Source organism: Scyliorhinus torazame, chromosome 16 (assembly GCF_047496885.1).
Source record: "Scyliorhinus torazame isolate Kashiwa2021f chromosome 16, sScyTor2.1, whole genome shotgun sequence".
Taxonomy (NCBI): Eukaryota; Metazoa; Chordata; class Chondrichthyes; order Carcharhiniformes; family Scyliorhinidae; genus Scyliorhinus; species Scyliorhinus torazame.
This window is the reverse complement of record NC_092722.1, coordinates 84,015,560-84,040,206: the sequence shown is the minus strand read 5'-3', so window position 1 is coordinate 84,040,206 and position 24,647 is coordinate 84,015,560. Positions and strand designations below refer to the sequence as shown.

At 55.6% G+C, this 24,647-nt stretch overlaps 1 protein-coding gene across 1 annotated transcript; it reads left to right on the top strand.

Moving 5' to 3' along the window:
• The first annotated feature begins 20,019 nt into the window (after window positions 1-20,019).
• On the top strand, window positions 20,020-24,427 carry LOC140392916 (uncharacterized). The gene is made up of 2 exons (XM_072478692.1): window positions 20,020-21,360; window positions 23,586-24,427. Exons 1-2 carry the CDS (start codon window positions 20,245-20,247, stop codon window positions 23,874-23,876), a joined length of 1,407 nt encoding a protein of 468 aa, XP_072334793.1. The 5' UTR covers window positions 20,020-20,244; the 3' UTR covers window positions 23,877-24,427.
• Window positions 24,428-24,647: the final 220 nt, after the last annotated feature.

The following is a 24,647-nucleotide window of genomic DNA, read 5'->3' as shown; positions in this document are numbered from 1 at the left end:
AGGACACTCACTCACTCTCTCAGGACACTCACTCACTCTCTCAGGACAATCACTCTCTCTCAGGACACTCACTCACTCTCAGGACACTCACTCACTCACTCTCAGGACACTCACTCTCTCTCAGGAAACTCACTCACTCTCTCTCAGGACACTCACTCTCTCTCAGGACACTCACTCACTCACTCTCAGGACACTCACTCTCTCTCAGGACACTCACTCACTCTCTCTCAGGACACTCACTCACTCACTCTCAGGACACTCACTCTCTCTCAGGACACTCACTCACTCTCAGGACACTCACTCACTCTCAGGACACTCACTCTCTCTCAGGACACTCACTCACTCTCAGGACACTCACTCACTCTCAGGACACTCACTCACTCTCTCTCAGGACACTCACTCACTCTCAGGACAATCACTCACTCACTCTCAGGACACTCACTCACTCTCAGGACACTCACTCACTCACTCTCAGGACACTCACTCACTCTCAGGACACTCACTCAGTCTCAGGACACTCACTCACTCTCTCAGGACACTCACTCACTCTCTCAGGACACTCACTCACTCTCTCAGGACACTCACTCACTCTCTCAGGACAATCACTCACTCTCAGGACACTCACTCACTCTCTCAGGACACTCACTCACTCTCAGGACACTCACTCACTCACTCTCAGGACACTCACTCTCTCTCAGGAAACTCACTCACTCTCTCTCAGGACACTCACTCTCTCTCAGGACACTCACTCACTCACTCTCAGGACACTCACTCTCTCTCAGGACACTCACTCACTCTCTCTCAGGACACTCACTCACTCTCAGGACACTCACTCTCTCTCAGGACACTAACTCTCTCTCAGGACACTCACTCACTCACTCTCAGGACACTCACTCTCTCTCAGGACACTCACTCACTCTCTCTCAGGACACTCACTCACTCACTCTCAGGACACTCACTCTCTCTCAGGACACTCGCTCACTCTCAGGAAACTCACTCACTCTCTCTCAGGACACTCACTCACTCACTCTCAGGACACTCACTCACTCACTCTCTCTCATGACACTCAATCTCAGGACACTCACTCACTCTCTCTCAGGACACTCACTCACTCTCAGGACACTCACTCACTCTCTCTCAGGACACTCACTCACTCTCAGGACACTCACTCTCTCTCAGGACACTCACTCACTCTCCCTCAGGACACGCACTCTCTCTCAGGACACTCACTCACTCTCTCTCAGGACACTCACTCACTCTCAGGACACTCACTCTCTCTCAGGACACTCACTCACTCTCAGGACACTCACTCACTCTCAGGACACTCACTCACTCTCAGGACACTCACTCACTCTCTCTCAGGACACTCACTCACTCTCAGGACACTCACTCACTCTCAGGACACTCACTCACTCTCAGGACACTCACTCACTCTCAGGACACTCAGCACTCACTGTCGCTGACTCACTCTCTCACTCACTCAGGACATTCACTCATGCAGGGAACTCAATCACTCACTCAGGACACTCACTCACTCACTCTCAGGACACTCACTCACTCTCAGGACACTCACTCACTCTCAGGACACTCACTCACTCTCAGGACACTCACTGACTCACTCAGGACACTCACTCACTCACTCTCAGGACACTCACTCACTCTCAGGACACTCACTCACTCTCAGGACACTCACTCACTCTCAGGACACTCACTCACTCACTCAGGACACTCACTCACTCAGTCTCAGGACACTCACTCACTCACTCAGGACACCCACTCACTCTCAGGACACTCACTCACTCACTCTCAGGACACTCACTCTCAGGACACTCACTCACTCTCAGGAAACTCGCTCACTCTCAGGACACTCACTCACTCTCAGGAAACTCGCTCACTCTCAGGACACTCACTCACTCTCAGGACACCCACTCACTCTCAGGACACTCACTCACTCTCAGGACACTCACTCACTCTCTCAGGATACTCACTCACTCTCAGGACACCCACTCACTCTCAGGACACTCACTCACTCTCAGGACACTCACTCACTCTCAGGACACTCACTCTCAGGACACTCACTCACTCTCAGGAAGCTCGCTCACTCTCAGGACACCCACCCACTCTCTGGACACTCACTCACTCTCAGGAAACTCGCTCACTCTCAGGACACTCGCTCTCTCTCAGGACACTCGCTCTCTCTCAGGACACTCACTCTCAGGAAACTCGCTCACTCTCAGGACACTCACTCACTCTCAGGACACCCACTCACTCTCAGGATACTCGCTCACTCTCAGGGCACTCACTCTCTCTCAGGACACTCACTCACTCACTCAGGACACTCACTCACTCAGGACACTCACTCACTCAGGACACTCACTCACTCCCTCAGGACACTCACTCACTCTCAGGACACGCACTCTCTCTCAGGACACCAACTCACTCTCAGGAAACTCGCTCACTCTCAGGACACCCACTCTCTCTCAGGACACCCACTCACTCTCAGGATACTCGCTCACTCTCAGGACACCCACTCACTCTCAGGATACTCGCTCACTCTCAGGGCACTCACTCTCTCTCAGGACACTCACTCACTCACTCAGGACACTCACTCACTCAGTCTCAGGACACTCACTCACTCTCTCAGGACACCCACTCACTCTCAGGACACTCACTCACTCACTCTCAGGACACTCACTCACTCCCTCAGGACACTCATTCACTCTCAGGACACTCACTCGCTCACTCTCAGGACACTCACTCATTCGCTCTCAGGACACTCACTCGCTCACTCTCAGGAAACTCACTCACTCTCTCTCAGGACACTCACTCACTCTAAGGACACCCACCCACTCTCCGGACACCCACCCACTCTCAGGGCACTCACTCTCTCACTCTCAGGACACTCACTCACTCTCTGGACACTCACCCACTCTCAGGACACTCACTCACTCACTCTCAGGACACTCACTCAGTCTCAGGACACTCACTCACTCTCAGGACACTCACTCAGTCACTCACTCTCTCAGGACACTCACTCACTCTCTCTCAGGACACTCACTCACTCACTCTCTCAGGACACCCACTCACTCTCAGGACACTCGCTCACTCTTAGGACACCCACCCACTCTCCGGACACCCACCCACTCTCCGGACACCCACTCACTCTCAGGACACCCACTCACTCTCAGGGCACTCACTCACTCTCAGGACACTCACTCACTCTCAGGACACCCACTCACTCTCAGGACACCCACCCACTCTCAGGACACCCACTCACTCTCAGGACACCCACCCACTCTCCGGACACCCACTCACTCTCAGGACACCCACCCACTCTCAGGACACCCACCCACTCTCAGGGCACTCACTCACTCTCAGGGCACTCACTCTCTCTCAGGACACCCACCCACTCTCCGGACACCCACTCACTCTCAGGACACCCACCCACTCTCAGGACACCCACTCACTCTCAGGGCACTCACTCACTCTCAGGGCACTCACTCACTCTCAGGACACTCACTCACTCTCCGGACACCCACTCACTCTCAGGACACCCACCCACTCTCAGGACACCCACTCACTCTCAGGGCACTCACTCACTCTCAGGACACTCACTCACTCTCAGGACACTCACTCACTCTCAGGACACCCACCCACTCTCAGGGCACTCACTCACTCTCAGGACACTCACTCACTCTCAGGACACTCACTCACTCTAAGGACACCCACCCACTCTCCGGACACCCACCCACTCTCCGGACACCCACTCACTCTCAGGACACTCACTCACTCTCAGGAAACTCGCTCACTCTCAGGACACTCGCTCTCTCTCAGGACACTCGCTCTCTCTCAGGATACTCGCTCTCTCTCCGGACACTCACTCACTCTCAGGACACTCACTCACTCTCAGGACACCCACTCACTCTCAGGGCACTCACTCTCTCACTCTCTCTCAGGACACTCACTCACTCTCAGGACACTCACTCACTCTCAGGACACTCACTCACTCTCAGGACACTCGCTCTCTCTCAGGACACTCACTCACTCTCAGGACACTCACTCACTCTCAGGACACCCACTCACTCTCAGGGCACTCACTCACTCACTCTCAGGAAACTCGCTCACTCTCAGGACACTTGCTCTCTCTCAGGATACTCGCTCTCTCTCCGGACACTCACTCACTCTCAGGACACTCGCTCTCTCTCAGGATACTCGCTCTCTCTCCGGACACTCGCTCACACTCAGGACACTCACTCAGTCACTCACTGTCTCGCAGGACATTCACTCACTTACTCTCTCTCTCAGGACACTCCCTCACACTCTCTCAGGACACTCACTCACACTCTCGCAGGACACTCACTGAGTCACTCACTCTCTCAGGACAGCCACTCGCTCTCAGTCTCTCAGGACACTAACTCACTCTCTAAGGACACTCACTCACTCTCAGGACACTCACTCAGTCACTCACTCTCTCAGGACACTCACTCTCTCTCAGGACACTCACTCACTCTCTCTCAGGACACTCACTCGCTCACTCTCAGGACACTCACTCACTCTCTCTCAGGACACTCACTCACTCTCAGGACACTCCCTCACTCTCTCTCAGGACACTCACTCACTCTCAGGACACTCACTCACTCTCAGGACACTCACTCACTCTCAGGACACCCACCCACTCTCAGGACACCCACTCACTCTCTCAGGACACTCACTCTCTCACTCTCAGGACACTCACTCAGTCTCAGGACACTCGCTCTCTCTCAGGATACTCGCTCTCTCTCAGGACACTCGCTCACTCTCAGGACACTCACTCACTCACTCTCTCTCTCAGGACACTCACTCACTCTCAGGACAATCACTCCCTCTCTCTCAGGACACTCACTCACTCTCTCTCAGGAAACTCACTCACTCTCAGGACACTCACTCTCTCTCAGGACACTCACTCTCTCTCAGGACACTCACTCTCTCTCAGGACACTCACTCACTCTCTCTCAGGAAACTCACTCACTCTCAGGACACTCACTCTCTCTCAGGACACTCGCTCTCTCTCAGGACACTCGCTCTCTCTCAGGACACTCACTCAGTCGCAGGACACTCACTCTCTCTCAGGACACTCACTCAGTCGCAGGACACTCACTCTCTCTCAGGACACTCACTCACTTTCAGAACACTCACTCGCTCGCTCTCTCTCGGGACACTCACTCACTCACTTTCTCTCAGAACACTCACTCGCTCACTCTCTCTCGGGACACTCACTCACTGACTCTCTCTCAGGACACTCACTCCCTCTCTCTCAGAACTCACTCACTCACTCACTGGACACTCACTCACTCTCTCTCAGAACTCACTGACTCTCTCTCAGGACGCTCACTCACTCTCTCTCAGAACTCACTCACTCACTCACAGGACACTCACTCACTCACTCTCAGGACACTCACTCTCTCTCTCTCTCTCAGGACACTCACTCACTCTCAGGACACTCACTCTCTCTCTCAGGACACTGACTCTCTCTCAGGACACTCACTCACTCTCTCTCAGAACTTACTCACTCACTCACAGGACACTCACTCACTCACTCTCAGGACACTCACTCTCTCTCAGGACACTCACTCTCTCTCTCTCTCTCAGGACACTCACTCACTCTCAGGACACTCACTCTCTCTCTCAGGACACTGACTCTCTCTCAGGACACTCACTCACTCTCTCTCAGAACTCACTCACTCACTCACAGGACACTCACTCACTCACTCTCAGGACACTCACTCTCTCTCAGGACACTCACTCTCTCTCAGGACACTCACTCACTCTCTCTCAGAACTTACTCACTCACTCACAGGACACTCACTCACTCACTCTCAGGACACTCACTCTCTCTCAGGACACTCACTCTCTCTCTCTCTCTCAGGACACTCACTCACTCTCAGGACACTCACTCTCTCTCTCAGGACACTGACTCTCTCTCAGGACACTCACTCACTCTCTCTCAGAACTCACTCACTCACTCACAGGACACTCACTCACTCACTCTCAGGACACTCACTCTCTCTCAGGACACTCACTCACTCTCAGGACACTCACTCTCTCTCTCCGGACACTCAGCACTCACTGTCGCTGACTCACTCTCTCACTCACTCAATTACTCTCTCACTCACTCAGGACATTCACTCATGCAGGGAACTCAATCACTCACTCAGGACACTCACTCACTCTCTCTCAGGACACTCACTCACTCTCTCTCAGGACACTCACTCACTCTCAGGACACTCAGCACTCACTGTCGCTGACTCACTCTCTCACTCACTCAGGACATTCACTCATGCAGGGAACTCAATCACTCACTCAGGACACTGTCTCATTCACTCTCAGGACACTCACTCACTCACTCTCAGGACACTCACTCTCTCTCAGGACACTGTCTCATTCACTCTCAGGACACTCACTCACTCACTCTCAGGACACTCACACACTCACTCTCAGGACACTCACTCACTCACACTCAGGACACTCACTCTCTCACTCACTCAGGACATTCACTCATGCAGGGAACTCAATCACTCACTCAGGACACTGTCTCATTCACTCTCAGGACACTCACTCACTCTCTCTCAGGACACTCACTCACTCTCAGGACACTCACTCACTCTCAGGACACTCACTCACTCTCAGGACACTCACTCACACTCAGGACACTCACTCTCTCACTCACTCAATTACTCTCTCACTCACTCAGGACATTCACTCATGCAGGGAACTCAATCACTCACTCAGGACACTCTCTCACTCACTCAAACACTCTCTCAGTACATTCTCTCACTCACTAACGACACTCACGCATTAAAAATACTCACTCACGTAGAACACTCACAAACGCTGGACACTCACTCACTCTCTCAGGACACTGTCGCACTCACTAAATCACTCTCACAGTGTTCAGCCCCATTCGCGACCCCTCAGACGCTGGAGCAGCCCGTGTCCAAATGCAGGCAGATCTGGACATTATCCAGGCTTGGGCCGGACCAATGGTGAGTAACATTCATGGAAATGACCATCTCCGACAAGAGAGAATCTAACCAGCTCTCCCTTGACATTCAAAGGCGTTACCATCGCTGAACCGCCCACAATCAACATCCTGGGGGTTACCATTGACCAGAAGAATCCTGCCCACTGTGTTTAGACTTAGGTAAGACGTAAGCAGGTCATGGGATCCGAGTGGGACGGAGATGATGTAATTAATGGGAGGAGCTTGTAGCACTCAGTTTTGGCTTGAGGATTTTGTTTTAGTCATTGACCAGCCATATAAATACTGTGGCTACCAGAGCAGGTCAGAGGCTGGGAATCCTGTAACTCACCTCCTGACTCCTCTAAAGCCTGTCCACCATCTACAACGACACAAGTCAGGAGCGTGATGGGATACTCCCCACTTTCCTGGATGAGTGCGGCTCGTAACGACACTCGAGAAACTCGGCACCATCCAGGACAAAGCAGCCCCGCTCGATCGACACGCTAATCACTAACATTCACTCCCTCCACCAGTGACACGTGACAGCCGTGTGTACCGTCTACAAGACGCACCTCCACGCCATTCCAAGGCTCCTTCGATAGCACTTCCCAAACCCGCTACCTCTACCATCTAGAAAAACAAGCCCCCCACCCATCTTCTTTTTCTTTTTTAAAAATAAATTTTGAGTACCCAATTCATTTTTTCCAATTAAGGGGCAATTTAATGTGGCCAATTCACCTAGCCTGCACATCTTTGGGTTGTGGGGGTGAAACCCACGCAAACACGGGGAGAATGTGCAAACTCCACACGGACAGTGACCCAGAGCCGGGATCGAACCTGGGACCTTGGCGCCGTGAGGCAGCAGGGCTAACCCACTGCGCCACCGTACTTCCCCCCCCACCCCACCTTCTTGAGAGGGGCAATTAGGTGTGTCTGCAAATGGCGCAATTAAGAGTTTGTAAAAGTGAGATAATCGGCCATTTTAACCATCTACTTCTTTGCAAAGAGAGTCCCAATGGAACTTTGTTACGATTGCTGGTGATTCCCTGGAGAGCAAATCATTTGAGACATTTGCCGGAATTCTCAGGCCAGCGGGATTCTCTGTTCTCGCTGGCAACATGCCACCAATGCTATTTCCCATTGAAGTCACCCCTCCCCGCTACCTGTGGGTATCCTGGCAGTGAGGGGTGGCCTCAATAGGAAATTCCGTCATCAAGTGGCGGGAGTAGAGAATCCCGCTGCCAGCGAATGGTGCACTGTCGAGCTACACGCGGTTGGCAGGGGTGGAAAATCCTGCCCACTGTGTTTAGACTTAGGTAAGCAGGTCATGGGATCCGAGTGGGACGGAGATGATGTAATTAATGGGAGGGGCTTGTAGCACTCAGTTTTGGCTGGAGAATTTTATTTTAGTCTGACACAGATAGAAGGATCTGCAGGTTGTTCCTGAAAGGGTCTCTCCAACTCTCTCTCCAAGCCCTCTTTCCAAGAAATCTCTGCACTAGCGAGTATCCCTGTGTATGCTAACTTTATTTACCAGTGGCTTTTGACCTGTAGTGGGCTTTGCTTCACTGGAGATAGAGAAGGTCTAAATTAGGAGCTAAAGTCTTGCCTTTTTATTTTAAGAATTCTTTAACTGTTCATTTAAAATCTATTTTCTGTGATGTTAACGTGTTTAATCCTATGTTAAGAATAAAATTTGTGTTAACATAAAAGATCCCAATTGGTCAGTAGAATCACTCCCCGAGTTTAACAAATTAAGAAAATTTGTTCGGGATTTTGACTGTTTTCCTAAAATAACTCGGGGTCAAGTTCAGATACCGTGACACTATTTCAACGTTAGCGGATGACTCAAAACCCCGGAAGTGTTGTGAAACATGAGGAAAAGAGTGTTGAACTTCAGAAGGATGGGGACAAGTTGGACTGGGGCAGAGAGGTGGCAGATGACGTTTAATTCGGAGAAGCATGAGGTGATGCATTTTGATAGGAAGGACATGGAGGGACAATATAAAATAAGGGGTAAAATTGTTAAAGGGGTACAGGAGCAGAGAGACCTGGGTGTATAGGTGCTAAGATCATTGGAAGTGGCAGGACAGGTGGAGAGAGCAGTTAATAAAGCAAATACTGTACTTTATTAATAGGGGCACAGAGTACAAGAGAGCGGAGGTCAGTAGTTAGATCTCAGCTGGAATATTGTGCACAGTTCTGGGCACCACAATATAGGAAGTTGTGAACACATTGGAGAGAGCGCAGAAGAGGTTCACAAGAATGGTTCCGGGGTGAGATACTTCCGTTATGAGGATAGATCGAAGAGGTTGAGGAGTGTTCTCCCTGGAGAGAAGATAACTGAGGAGATAATCACAAGGGCTCTGGACAGAGTGGATCGAGAGAAACTGTTCCCACTTGGGGAAGGATGGAGAACGAGTGGGAACAGATTTAAAGCAATTTGCAAAAGAACCAAATGTGATGTGAGAAAGAAATCATGGAATCATAGAATCTACAGTGTAGAAAGAGGCCATTCGGCCCATCAAGTCTGCACCGGCCCTTGGAAAGAGCACCCTACCCAAGACCATGTCTCCACCCTAAACCCGTAGCCCAGCAACTCCACCTAACATTTGGACACTATGGGAAAATTTAGTGTGACCAATCCTCCTAACCTGCACGTCTTTGGACTGTGGGAGAAAACCGGAGCACCCGGAGGACAACTACGCAGACACGGGAAGAACATGCAGATTCCCCACAGACAGTCACCCTGGACCCTGGAGTTGTGAGGCAGCAGTGCCAGCCACTATGCCACCATGCTGTGTTTTCACACGGCGGGGGGCTCGGGTCTGGGACGCCGTGCCTGGAGGTGTGGTGGAGGCAGATTCAACCGAGGCACTCGAGAGGGTTTTCAAAGATTATTTGAAGAGAAAAGGGGTGCGGAGGAACGGGGAAATAGATAGGGAATTAGCGCTGAGTCATGATCCTTGTTTAGAGAGCCAATGCAGAGACGATGGGCTGAATCGACTCTCCTCAGACTTGACAATTCTGTGATTCTCTCTCACCCTATGTCTCTCTGTCACTCTCCCTCTGGCTCTCTGTTTGTCTCTGTCTCTCTCAATCTGTCTCTGTCTCTCTCTCTCTAACTCTGTCTATATCTCTGTCTGTCTGTCTCTTCACTGTCGGTCTCGCTCTCCTTGTCTGGCTTTCCCTCTCTCTCTCTGTCTCTCTGTTTTAGTCTCTCTGTCTGTCTCCCTCTCTCTCTCTGTCTCTCTACCTCTCTGTTCCCGTCCCTCTGTCTCTGTTTCGCACCCTCTTGCTCTTTTATCTCTATCTTCTCTCTCTCTCTTTTTTCTCTATCTCTTCTTTCTCTCTCTTTGTTTCTCTCTCTGTGTGTCTCCTTCAGTCTTTCTCCCTCTCTGTCTGGCTCTCTGCGTCTCTCTCTCTCAGACCCACAAGGATTGAAAACTGACTTTTTGGATGTTGATGTTTGAATGCATCAAAAACACAGGGGGCGGGATTCCCTGATCCTGAGGCTAAGTATTGACGCCGTTGTAAACGCCATTGCGTCGGCAGAGGAGCGACTCACGCCGCTCCAGCTGCTGATCCCGGCGTCAACTGGGCGGTTCTGTGCTTGCGCAATGACTCAATTCTCCGTGCCGGCCCCGATGCAACATGGCGCAGGGCTACATGGGCCGGCGTGGAAGAAAGGAGGCCCCCCAGCCCGAGAGGCTGGCCCGCCGTTCGGTGGGCCCCGATCGCGGGCCAGGCCACAGCGGAGGCCCCCCCCAGGGTCGGACCCCCTCTCCCCCGCCCCCCCCCCCCCACAGGCCACCCCCCCGGACCGTTCCACGCCGATGTCCTGCCGGGTAAGACCACAGGTGGACGGCTCCGGCGGGACTCGGGTTTCTTGTTAAGGCCCCGCGGCCCATTCCGGGCCAAGACTCGGTGGGAGGGGGGGGGGGGGGGGGGGGGGGGGGGGCCCTGGCGCCGCGGCGTCCACGCCGGCTCCAATGCCGTCGATTCTCCACTCGCCGGAGAATCGCGTCCCGGCGTCGGGGCGGCGTGGCGTGATTCACGCCGGTCGAGGGGATTCTCCGACCCGGCACCGGGCTGAGAGAATCCCGCCCATAATTCTATTCCCTCTGGTCAAATATTCTCCACCAATTTGCGTCAGCTCCTTGATGGCAAAGATCACCCTTCAGCGAACTTATTTAATGTTTATCAGCAGGGAGTGCCTCACTGTCAGAGGGTCAGTACTGAGGGAGCACCGCACTGTCACAGGGTCAGTACTGAGGGAGTGCTGCACTGTCAGAGGGTCAGTACTGAGGGAGTGCCTCACTGTCAGAGGGTCAGTACTGAGGGAGTGCCACACTGTCACAGGGTCAGTACTGAGGGAGCACCGCACTGTCACAGGGTCAGTACTGAGGGAGTGCTGCACTGTCAGAGGGTCAGTACTGAGGGAGTGCCTCACTGTCAGAGGGTCAGTACTGAGGGAGCTCCGCTCTGTCGGAGGATCAGTACAGAGGGAGTGCTGCACTGTCGGAGGGTCAGTACTGAGGGAGTGCCGCACTGTCAGAGGGTCAGTACTGAGGGAATGCCGCACTGTCAGAGGGTCAGTACTGAGGGAGTGCTGCACTGTCAGAGGGTCAGTACTGAGGGAATGCCGCACTGTCAGAGGGTCAGTACTGAGGTAGTGCTACATTGTCGGAGGGTCAGTACTGAGGGAGTGCTGCACTGTCAGAGGGTCAGTACTGAGGGAGTGCCGCACTGTCGGAGGATCAGTACTGAGGGAGTGCTGCACTGTCAGAGGGTCAGTACTGAGGGAGTGCCGCACTGTCGGAGGATCAGTACTGAGGGAGCTCCGCACTGTCGGAGGGTCAGTACTGAGGGAGCGCCGCACTGTCAGAGGGTCAGTACTGAGGGAGTGCCGCACTGTCGGAGGGTCAGTACTGAGGGAGCTCCGCATTGTCAGAGGGTCAGTACTGAGGGAGTGCTGCACTGTCAGAGGGTCAGTACTGAGGGAGTGCCGCACTGTCAGAGGGTCAGTACTGAGGGAGCACCGCACTGTCACAGGGTCAGTACTGAGGGAGTGCTGCACTGTCAGAGGGTCAGTACTGAGGGAGTGCCGCACTGTCAGAGGGTCAGTACCGAGGGAGTGTCCCACTGTCAGAGGGTCAGTACTGAGGGAGTGCTGCATTGTCGGAGGGTCAGTACGTAGGGAGCGCCGCACTGTCGGAGGGTCAGTACTGAGGGAGAGCCGCACTGTCACTGGGTCAGTACTGAGGGAGTGCTGCACTGTCAGAGGGTCAGTACTGAGTGAGTGCCGCACTGTCAGAGGGTCAGTACTGAGGGAGTGCCGTACTGTCAAGAGGGTCAGTACTGAGGGAGCACCGCACTGTCACAGGGTCAGTACTGAGGGAGTGCTGCACTGTCAGAGGGTCTGTACTGAGGGAGTGCCGCACTGTCAGAGGGTCAGTACTGAGGGAGCACCGCACTGTCACAGGGTCAGTACTGAGGGAGTGCTGCACTATCAGAGGGTCAGTACTGAGGGAGTGCCGCACTGTCAGAGGGTAAGTACTGAGGGAGTGCCCCACTGTCAGAGGGTCAGTACTGAGGGAGTGCTGCATTGTCGGAGGGTCAGTACGTAGGGAGTGCCGCACTGTCGGAGGGTCAGTATTGAGTGAGTGCTGCATTGTCGGAGGGTCAGTACTGAGGGAGTGCAGGACTGTCAGAGGGCCAGTAGTGAGGGAGTGCCGCACTGTCAGAGGGCCAGTACTGAGGGAGCGCCGCACTGTCAGAGGGTCAGTACTGAGGGAGTGCCGCACTGTCAGAGGGCCAGTACTGAGGGAGTGCTGCACTGTCAGAGGGCCAGTACTGAGGGAGTGCTGCAGTGGGGGAGGGTCAGTACTGAGTGAGTGCAGGACTGTCAGAGGGCCAGTACTGAGGGAGTGCTGCAGTGCCGGAGTGTCAGTACTGAGGGAGCGCCGCACTGTCAGAGGGCCAGTACTGAGGGAGTGCTGCAGTGCCGGAGTGTCAGTACTGAGGGAGTGCAGCACTGTCAGAGGGTCAGTACTGAGGGAGTGCTGCACTGTCAGAGGGTCAGTACTGAGGGAGCTCCGCACTGTCGGAGGATCAGTACTGAGGGAACTCCGCACTGTCGGAGGGTCAGTACTGAGGGAGTGCCGCACTGTCGGAGGATCAGTACTGAGGGAGTGCTGCACTGTCAGAGGGTCAGTACTGAGGGAGTGCTGCACTGTCAGAGGGTCAGTACTGAGGGAGCTCCGCACTGTCGGAGGGTCAGTACAGAGGGAGCTCCGCACTGTTGGAGGATCAGTACTGAGGGAGCTCCGCACTGTCAGAGGGTCAGTACTGAGGGAGTGCTGCACTGTCAGAGGGTCAGTACTGAGGGAGCTCCGCACTGTCGGAGGATCAGTACTGAGGGAGCTCCGCATTGTCAGAGGGTCAGTACTGAGGGAGTGCTGCACTGTCGGAGGATCAGTACTGAGGGAGCTCCGCACTGTCGGAGGATCAGTACTGAGGGAGCTCCGCACTGTCGGAGGGTCAGTACTGAGGGAGCGCCGCATTGTCAGAGGGTCAGTACTGAGGGAGAGCTGCACTGTCAGAGGGTCAGTACTGAGGGAGTGCCGCACTGTCAGAGGGTCAGTACCGAGGGAGTGCCCCACTGTCAGAGGGTCAGTACTGAGGGAGTGCTGCATTGTTGGAGGGTCAGTACGTAGGGAGCGCTGCACTGTCGGAGGGTCAGTACTGAGGGAGAGCCGCACTGTCACTGGGTCAGTACTGAGGGAGTGCTGCACTGTCAGAGGGTCAGTACTGAGTGAGTGCCGCACTGTCAGAGGGTCAGTACTGAGGGAGTGCCACACTGTCAAGAGGGTCAGTACTGAGGGAGCACCGCACTGTCACAGGGTCAGTACTGAGGGAGTGCTGCACTGTCAGAGGGTCTGTACTGAGGGAGTGCCGCACTGTCAGAGGGTCAGTACTGAGGGAGCACCGCACTGTCACAGGGTCAGTACTGAGGGAGTGCTGCACGATCAGAGGGTCAGTACTGAGGGAGTGCCGCACTGTCAGAGGGTCAGTACTGAGGGAGTGCCCCACTGTCAGAGGGTCAGTACTGAGGGAGTGCTGCATTGTCGGCGGGTCAGTACGTAGGGAGCGCCGCACTGTCGGAGAGTCAGTACTGAGGGAGTGCTGCATTGTCGGAGGGTCAGTACGTAGGGAGTGCCGCACTGTCGGAGGGTCAGTATTGAGTGAGTGCTGCATTGTCGGAGGGTCAGTACTGAGGGAGTGCTGCACTGTCACAGGGTCAGTACTGAGTGAGTGCAGGACTGTCAGAGGGCCAGTACTGAGGGAGTGCTGCATTGTCGGAGGGTCAGTACTAGGAGGGTGCTGCAGTGGCGGAGGGTCAGTACTGAGTGAGTGCAGGACTGTCAGAGGGCCAGTACTGAGGGAGTGCTGCAGTGCCGGAGTGTCAGTACTGAGGGAGCGGCGCACTGTCAGAGGGCCAGTACTGAGGGAGTGCTGCAGTGCCGGAGTGTCAGTACTGAGGGAGTGCAGCACTGTCAGAGGGTCAGTACTGAGGGAGTGCTGCACTGTCAGAGGGTCTGTACTGAGGGAGTGCCGCACTGTCAGAGGGTCAGTACTGAGGGAGCACCGCACTGTCAGAAGGTCTGTACTGAGGGAGTGCCGCACTGTCATAGGGTCAGTACTGAGGGAGCGCCGCACTGTCACAGGGTCAGTACTGAGGGAGTGCTGCACTATCAGAGGGCCAGTACTGAGGGAGTGCCGCACTGTCAGAGGGTCAGTACTGAGGGAGTGCCCCACTGTCAGAGGGTCAGTACTGAGGGAGTGCTGCATTGTCGGAGGGTCAGTACGTAGGGAGCGCCGCACTGTCGGAGGGTCAGTACTGAGGGAGTGCTGCATTGTCGGAGGGTCAGTACGTAGGGAGTGCCGCACTGTCACAGGGTCAGTACTGAGTGAGTGCAGGACTGTCAGAGGGCCAGTACTGAGGGAGTGCCGCACTGTCAGAGGGCCAGTACTGAGGGAGTGCTGCATTGTCAGAGGGTCAGTACTAGGAGGGTGCTGCAGTGGCGGAGGGTCAGTACTGAGTGAGTGCAGGACTGTCAGAGGGCCAGTACTGAGGGAGTGCTGCAGTGCCGGAGTGTCAGTACTGAGGGAGCGCCGCACTGTCAGAGGGCCAGTACTGAGGGAGTGCTTTACTGTCAGAGGGTCAGTACTGAGGGAGTGCTGCACTGTCAGAGGGTCAGTACTGAGGGAGCTCCGCACTGTCGGAGGGTCAGTACTGAGGGAGCTCCGCACTGTCAGAGGATCAGTACTGAGGGAGCTCCGCACTGTCAGAGGGTCAGTACTGAGGGAGTGCTGCACTGTCAGAGGGTCAGTACTGAGGGAGCTCCGCACTGTCGGAGGATCAGTACTGAGGGAGCTCCGCACTGTCGGAGGGTCAGTACTGAGGGAGCTCCGCATTGTCAGAGGGTCAGTACTGAGGGAGTGCTGCACTGTCAGAGCGTCAGTACTGAGGGAGTGCCGCACTGTCAGAGGGTCAGTACTGAGGGAGCACCACACTGTCACAGGGTCAGTACTGAGGGAGTGCTGCACTGTCAGAGGGTCAGTACTGAGGGAGTGCCCCACTGTCAGAGGGTCAGTGCTGAGGGAGTGCTGCATTGTCGGAGGGTCAGTACGTAGGGAGCGCCGCACTGTCGGAGGGTCAGTACTGAGGGAGCACCACACTGTCACAGGGTCAGTACTGAGGGAGTGCTGCACTGTCAGAGGGTCAGTACTGAGGGAGTGCCCCACTGTCAGAGGGTCAGTATTGAGTGAGTGCTCCATTGTCGGAGGGTCAGTACTGAGGGAGTGCTGCACTGTCACAGGGTCAGTACTGAGTGAGTGCGGGACTGTCAGAGGGCCAGTACTGAGGGAATGCCGCACTGTCAGAGGGCCAGTACTGAGGGAGTGCTGCATTGTCGGAGGGTCAGTACTAGGAGGGTGCTGCAGTGGCGGAGGGTCAGTACTGAGTGAGTGCAGGACTGTCAGAGGGCCAGTACTGAGGGAGTGCTGCAGTGCCGGAGTGTCAGTACTGAGGGAGCGCCGCACTGTCAGAGGGCCAGTACTGAGGGAGTGCTGCAGTGCCGGAGTGTCAGTACTGAGGGAGCGCCGCTATGTCAGAGGGTCAGTACTGAGGGAGTGCTGCACTGTCAGAGGGTCAGTACTGAGTGAGTGCCACACTGTCAGAGGGTCAGTACTGAGGGAGTGCCGCACTGTCAAGAGGGTCAGTACTGAGGGAGCACCGCACTGTCACAGGGTCAGTACTGAGGGAGTGCTGCACTGTCAGAGGGTCTGTACTGAGGGAGTGCCGCACTGTCAGAGGGTCAGTACTGAGGGAGCACCGCACTGTCCCAGGGTCAGTACTGAGGGAGTGCTGCACTATCAGAGGGTCAGTACTGAGGGAGTGCCGCACTGTCAGAGGGTCAGTACTGAGGGAGTGCCCCACTGTCAGAGGGTCAGTACTGAGGGAGTGCTGCATTGTCGGAGGGTCAGTACGTAGGGAGCGCCGCACTGTCGGAGGGTCAGTATTGAGTGAGTGCTGCATTGTCGGAGGGTCAGTACTGAGGGAGTGCTGCACTGTCACAGGGTCAGTACTGAGTGAGTACAGGACTGTCAGAGGGCCATTACTGAGGGAGTGCCGCACTGTCAGAGGGCCAGTACTGAGGGAGTGCTGCATTGTCGGAGGGTCAGCACTAGGAGGGTGCTGCAGTGGCGGAGGGTCAGTACTGAGTGAGTGCAGGACTGTCAGAGGGCCAGTACTGAGGGAGTGCTGCAGTGCCGGAGTGTCAGTACTGAGGGAGCGCCTCACTGTCAGAGGGCCAGTACTGAGGGAGTGCTGCAGTGCCGGAGTGTCAGTACTGAGGGAGTGCTGCAGTGCCGGAGTGTCAGTACTGAGGGAGTGCCGCACTGTCGGAGGGTCAGTACTGAGGTAGCGCGGACTGTCAGAATGTCAGTACTGAGGGAGCGCGGACTGTCAGAATGTCAGTACTGACGGAGTACTGCAGTGTCGGAGGGTCAGTACTGAGGTAGCGCGGACTGTCAGAATGTCAGTACTGAGGGAGTACTGCAGTGTCGGAGGGTCAGTACAGTGGTTGGCATCGCTGCCTCACGTCGCCGTGGTCCCAGGTTTGATCCCGGCTCTGGGTCACTGTCCCTGTGGAGTTCTCACATTCTCCCCGTGTTTGCGTGGGTTTCACCCCCACAGCCCAAAGATGTGCAGGGTAGGTGGATTGGCCACACTAAATTGCCCCTTAATTCGAAAAAATGAATTGGATACTCTACATTTAAAAAAAAAAGTACTGAGGGAGTGTCGCACTGTCGGAGGGTCAGTACTGAGGGAGTGCTGCACTGTCGGAGGGTCAGTACTGAGGGAGTGCTGCACTGTCAGAGGGTCAGTACTGAGGGAGTGCTGCACTGTCGGAGGGTCAGTACTGAGGGAGTGCTGCACTGTCAGAGGGTCAGGTCTGAGGCAGTGCCGCACTGTCAGAGGGTCAATACTGAGGGAGTGCCGTAGTGGCGGAGGGTCAGTAATGGGTTGCGTTGCACTTTCAGAGGGTCAGTACTGAGGGAGAGCCGCACTGTCAGAGGGTCAGGTCTGAGGCAGTGCCGCACTGTCAGAGGGTCAATACTGAGGGAGCGCCGCACAATTGGAAGGTCAGTACTGAGGGACCACGCACTGTCGGAGGGTCAGTACTGAGGGAGCGCCGCACTGTCAGGGTCAGTACTGAGGGAGTGCCGCACTGTCAGAGGGTCAGTACTGAGGGAGCGCCGCAATGTCAGAGGGTCAGTACTGAGGGAGCGCCGCACTGTCAGAGGGTCAGTACTGAGGGAGTGCCGCATTGTCAGAGGGTCAGCACTGAGGGTGCGCCGCACTGTTGGAGGGTCAGTACTGAGGGAGCGCCGCACTGTCAGAGGGTCAGTACTGAGGGACTGCTGCACTGTCAGAGGGTGAGTACTGAGGGTGCGCCGCACTGTCAGAGGGTCAGTACTGAGGGTGTGTCTCACTGTCAGAGGATCAGTCTGAGGGAGTGCCGCACTGTCAGGGGGTCAGTACTGAAGGAGTGCTGCACTGCCAGAGGGTCAGTACCGAGGGAGCGCCGCACTGTCAGAGGGTCAGTACTGAGGGAGTGCTGCACTGCCAGAGGGTCAGTACCGAGGGAGCGCCGCACTGTCAGAGGGTCAGTACTGAGGGAGTGCTGCACTGTCAGAGGGTCAGTACTGAGGGAGTGCTGCACTGTCAGAGGGTCAGTACTGAGGGAGCGCCGTACTGTCAGAGGGTCAGTACTGAGGGAGCGCCGTACTGTCAGAGGGTCAGTCTGAGGGTTGGCCCGGCTTGATCTCCCTTAAAAGCAACTGCTCTTACCCCCAACCCCGGAATCTCCAATGCCACACTCCTTCTCCCCCCCACCCCTGGCATTTGACATCTCACTGCCTCATTCTGCCTGGGTTACCTGCTCTCTTCCCCCTCAGGAGAAGTGTTCGGGCATGCTCGATGTCATCATGGCAGAGTCAAAGTTCATGTTCCTGAGTTGACACGCAATGTTCCCCCTCCCTGCTCCGCTGCGATCTCTGTCTTTCGCTCTGAGCCGGCCGTTTGTTGTATCTCTCCTTCTCTCTCTCCTGTCCAGGCCTGTTTCCCTTTTGTTCAGCCTTTGGCATCGCCCCCTGCGCACTTCTCCCTTGCCCTCTCTACCCAGGCCAGCCGCTCCCGCTCGCTGTCTACGTCTCAGTCACCACTTCCTGGTGTGTTGAGGAACTTTCGACTTAGTTTTAATCTCAGAGATGGGAGTGGCGATCCTAAAGGTCTTCCCGTAAACTCACTGGTTCAGGTTCCTTCAGCCCAGCCAGCATTAACCTGCAGGTTCAGAGCGAGGGAGTGGTAAAAGAGAGGGGGAGGCGAGAGAGAGTGGAGAAAGAGAGAGACAGACAGAGAGAGAATGAGTGAGAGAAAGACAGAGAGAGAGAGAGAGAGAGAGGGAGAAAGACAGAGAGAGAGAGTGAGACAGAGGGAGGGAGAGAGGGAGAGTGAGACAGAGAGACAGAGGGAGGGACACACAGGGAGAGAGAGAGAGACAGGAAGAGAGACAGAGGGAGAGACACAAAGGGAGAGAGAGAGAGACAGGGGGAGAGACACACAGGGAGAGAGAGTGATGCACTAAACGTCAAGAACCACAAAGACACGTGAGACTTTAACCAAGGCTTTAATACACTACATAGGAAGCTTACCCGGCACAGACGACCCCAGACAGAATGGGTCAGGTCTCAGAAGCTGGGTCTTATACCTAACGGGGGAGTGGCAAAGGCGGAGCTCTCCGTGGCCAGGTCAGGTTACATACAGGTGACCGAACCTCTACAGAGCTACAGTACAATACACAGTACCATACACAGGATTACAGGGCCACGCTACACACAACTATTATATAACTATGTACAATGCTAGGAAGTACAGTGGTGTATCACCATAGAGAGAGAGACAGGGAGAGAGACAGAGGGAGAGACACACAGGGAGAGAGAGAGAGACAGGGAGAGAGACAGAGGGAGGGACACACAGGGAGAGAGAGAGACAGAGGGAGAGACACACAGGGAAAAAGTGAGAGACAGGGAGAGAGACAGAGGGAGAGACACAAAGGGAGAGAGAGAGAGACAGAGGGAGGGACACACAGGGCGAGAGAGAGACAGGGAGCGAGATACACAGGGAGAGAGAGAGACAGGGAGAGAGACAGAGTGAGAGACACACAGGGAGAGAGAGAGAGACAGGGAGAGAGAGACACAAAGGGAGAGAGAGAGAGACAGAGGGAGGCACACAGGGAGAGAGAGGGAGAGAGACAGAGGGAGAGACACACAGGGAGAGAGAGAGAGACAGGGAGAGAGACAGAGGGAGAGACACACAGGGAGAGAGAGAATGTGTTGGTATGTATGAGGGGTAATACGGTACACCAGGAATGCCGAGCAGCTATTGGAGGACAGATGCTGGATCCCGATTGGATCCTCCACCTACTGGGCTCCACCCAGATAGGAGGGGTATAAGAACCCAGTTTTCTCCCCGCAGCTGCATTCTGTGAGTGAGCTGCTGGGGAACGTGTCTGAACAAGTCTGCTCAATAAAGCCTCGATTGAAGTTCTCTACGTCTCGCCTCGTGTGTGATCGATGGTGCTACAATTTATTGAGCAGACTTAAAAAGGAATATGGAGCTCCGGGTCACCCGGAGTGCCTGCGAATCGGCCCCCGGCAGACCAATAGAAGACCAGAAGGTGCCGGTCCTGCATTCCAGAGTGAGTCCCGAAATCTACGCTCTCATCGAGGACGCGGAAGAATTCCCAGCAGCGCTCAACTTGCTGAAGGAGATCTACATTAAGCCCGTCAACCAGGTCTACGCACGCTACCAGCTCGCGACGAGACGACAAATCCCCGGGGAATCGCTAGACGATTTCTTCAACGCTCTAACGATCCTGGGACGAAACTGCGACTGCCCAGCGGTTACGGCGAACGAACATACGGACCTCCTGATCAGAGACGCTTACGTAGCAGGTTTGGCATCGTCGCAAATTCGCCAGAGACTTTTAGGGAAAGACTCTCTCGGACTCACAGAGGTACGGGCCCTCGCAGCCTCCCTCGACGTGGCCTCCCAAAACGCCCGCGCCTATGCCCCCGACTGCACTACAGCCCCTTGGGCTCCGTGGACCCCCGCCGCGACCGACCCCCCGGCAACCCCAACCCCTCCGCAAGCGTGCGCAGCCAGAATCCCAGACCACCCGGGGGGCCCCCGCTGCTACTTTTGCGGGCAGCCAAAACACCCCCGCCAGCGCTGCCCGGCCCGCTCGGCCACCTGTAAAAGCTGTGGTAAAAAGGGGCACTACGCAGCGGTGTGCCAGTCCCGTGGGGTCGCCGCAATCTCCGGGGAACAAATGGGACCACGGGCTCAACCCCCCCAGCGACCCACGAGCGGCCAACGGGCGCCGCCATTTTGGACCCCGGACACAACGAGGGGGGGACTGGCGCCGCCATCTTCCTACCCACGGGCCGCGTGCGATCCATGGGAGCGGGCATTTTGTCCACCCCCGACCGCGTGCGATCCATGGACGCCGCCATCTTGGCTGACAGGCAAGGACCCCGGCGTGGACGGCTCCACACTGCCTGAAGACAACGATCTGATGCACCAGCCACGTTTGGCATCGGTGACCCTCGACCAGTCGCGGCCCCGGACGCTCCAGACGACAACGACAAAGGTGCTGGTGAACGGCCACGAGACGCTGTGTTTGATCGACTCTGGGAGCACGGAGAGCTTTATTCACCCGGACACGGTAAGACGCTGTTCCCTTGTAATTCGGCCAAGCACCCAAAAATTTTCCTGGCGGCGGGGTCCCACTCCGTTGAAATCAAAGGATTCTGCATCGCAACGGTGCAGGGGAGAGAGTTCAAAAATTACCGGCTGTATGTCCTCCCCCACCTCTGCGCTCCCACCCTCCTGGGGTTGGATTTCCAATGCAACCTCCAGAGCTTAACATTCAAATTTGGCGGCCCTATACCCCCACTGACTATCTGCGGCCTCGCGACATTCAAGGTCGAACCGCCCTCCCTGTTTGCGGACCTCACCCCGGATTGCAAACCCGTCGCCACTAGGAGCAGAAGGTACAGCACCCAGGACCGGACGTTTATCAGGTCCGAAGTCCAGCGGCTGCTGAAGGAAGGCATAATCCAGGCCAGCAATAGTCCCTGGAGAGCCCAGGTGGTAGTAGTGAAGACAGGGGAGAAGCAAAGGATGGTCGTAGACTACGGTCAGACCATCAACAGGTACACGCAGCTAGATGCGTACCCTCTTCCCCGCATATCCGACATGGTCAATCGGATTGCACAGTACAAGGTCTTCTCCACCGTGGACCTTAAGTCCGCATACCACCAGCTCCCCATTCGCCCCGGGGACTGCAAGTACACTGCCTTCGAAGCAGACGGGGGGCTATACCACTTCTTAAGGGTTCCATTCGGCGTCACAACGGGAGTCTCGGTCTTCCAACGAGAGATGGACCGAATGGTCGACCAGCACGGTTTACGGGCCACGTTCCCGTACCTCGACAACGTCACCACCTGCGGCCACGACCAGCAGGAACACGACGCCAACCTCCGCAAATTCCTCCAGGCCGCTAACGGCCTCAACCTCACCTACAACGAGGAAAAATGCGTGTTTAGCACCGACCGTCTAGCCATCCTTGGCTACGTAGTGCGTAATGGAGTGATAGGCCCCGACCCCGAACGCATGCGCCCCCTCATGGAGTTCCCTCTCCCCCACTGTACCAAAGCCCTGAAACGCTGCCTGGGCTTTTCTTATTACGCCCAGTGGGTCCCCCAGTACGCAGACAAGGCCCGCCCACTAATCCAGTCCACTACTTTTCCCCTGTCGACAGATGCCCGCCAGGCCTTTAGCCGCATCAAAACGGATATCGCAAAGGCCACGATGCGCGCCATCGACGAGTCTCTCCCCTTCCAAGTCGAGAGCGACGCGTCCGACGTAGCTCTGGCGGCCACGCTCAACCAAGCGGGCAGACCCGTGGCCTTTTTCTCCCGGACCCTACACGCTTCGGAAATTCGCCACTCCTCAGTAGAAATGGAGGCCCAAGCCATAGTGGAAGCTGTGCGACATTGGAGGCATTACCTAGCCGGTAGGAGATTCACTCTCCTCACTGACCAACGGTCGGTAGCCTTCATGTTCGATAATGCACAGCGGGGCAAGATAAAAAACGACAAGATCCTGCGGTCTTGAGAGGATCGAACTCTCCACCTACAACTACGAGATCTTGTACCGTCCCGGAAAGCTGAACGAGCCGTCCGATGCCCTATCTCGCGACACTTGTGCCATCGCACAAGTGGACTGTCTCCAAGCCCTCCACGAGGACCTCTGCCACCCGGGGTTCACTCGTTTCTACCACTTCATAAAGGCTCGCAACCTCCCTTACTCCGTCGAGGACGTCCGAACAGTCACCAGGAACGGCCAAATCTGCGCAGAATGCAAACCGCATTTTTTCAGGCCAGATGGAGCGCACCTGATAAAGGCTTCCCGTCCCTTTGAATGCCTCAGTTTGGATTTCAAAGGCCCCCTCCCCTCCACCGATCGCAACGCGTACTTCCTGAACGTCGTTGACGAATACTCCCGCTTCCCCTTCGCCATCCCCTGCCCCGACATGACCGCGGCCACGGTCATTAAAGCCCTCGGCACCATCTTTACCCTGTTCGGTTTCCCCGCCTACATCCATAGCGACAGGGGGTTCTCCTTCATGAGTGATGAGCTGCGTCAATTCCTGCTCAGCAAGGGCATAGCCTCGAGCAGGATGACCAGCTACAACCCCCGGGGGAACGGGCAGGTAGAGAGGGAGAACGGAACGGTCTGGAAGACCGTCCTACTGGCCCTACGGTCTAGGAGTCTCCCAACTTCCCGCTGGCAGGAAGTCCTCCCGGATGCCCTTAATTCTATCCGGTCCCTGTTGTGTACCACCACTAACCAAACGCCTCACGAGCGCCTCCTTGTCTTCTCTAGGAGGTCCTCCTCTGGAACGTCACTTCCGACCTGGCTGGCGGCCCCGGGACCCATCCTGCTCCGGAAACATGTGCGGGCGCACAAATCAGACCCGCTGGTGGAAAAGGTACATCTACTCCACGCCAACCCGCAGTGGCCGACAGGACACGGTCTCTCTGCGGGACCTGGCGCCCGCCGGAGCTCCCCACCCCCCCCAACACAAATCACCTCCCCCTCACTCCCGCCGGTGCACCCCACAGCCACCCCCTTCCCGGGGGGATCGGTTCTCCTCCCAGGCCCGCCCAGGAATAAGGAAACAGAAGGGGACAGCGCGATGCTCCCAGAGTCGACTGGACCCGAGCCAGCACCACCACCACCACCCGGGCTGAGACGATCGGAGAGGGCGACCAGAGCACCATCTCGACTCATCAAATCGACTTAAGATGTATATAATTCAGTGGCCCAGTAAAGCGGCATTGTTGTAAATAGTTAACGCTGCTAATCGGGTAAAATGTGAATAATTCAGTGGCCCAGTAAAAGCGGCATGATTGTATATAGTTCAATGGTTAAGGCACCGACCCTGTAAACCCCTACCACCATACCACCCACCACCCTGCCGGGTTCTTTTTAACAAGGGGCGAATGTGGTGGTATGTATGAGGGGTAATACAGTACACCATGAATGCCAAGGAGCTATTGGAGGACAGATGTGGATCCCGATTGGATCCTCCACCTACTGGGCTCCACCCAGATAGGAGGGGTATAAGAACCCGGTTTACTCCCCGCAGCTGCATTCTGTGACTGAGCTTCTGGGGAACGTGTCTGAACAAGTCTGCTCAATAAAGCCTCGATTGAAGTTCTTTACGTTTCGCCTCGTGTGTGATCAATAGTGCTACAGAGAGAGAGACAGAGGGAGAGACACACAGGGAGCGAGAGAGAGACAGAGGGAGAGACACACAGGGAGAGAGAGAGAGACAGAGGGAGAGACACACAGGGAAAAAGCGAGAGACAGGGAGAGAGACACACAGGGAGAGAGAGAGAGACAGAGGGAGGGACACACGGCGAGAGAGACAGGGAGCGAGAC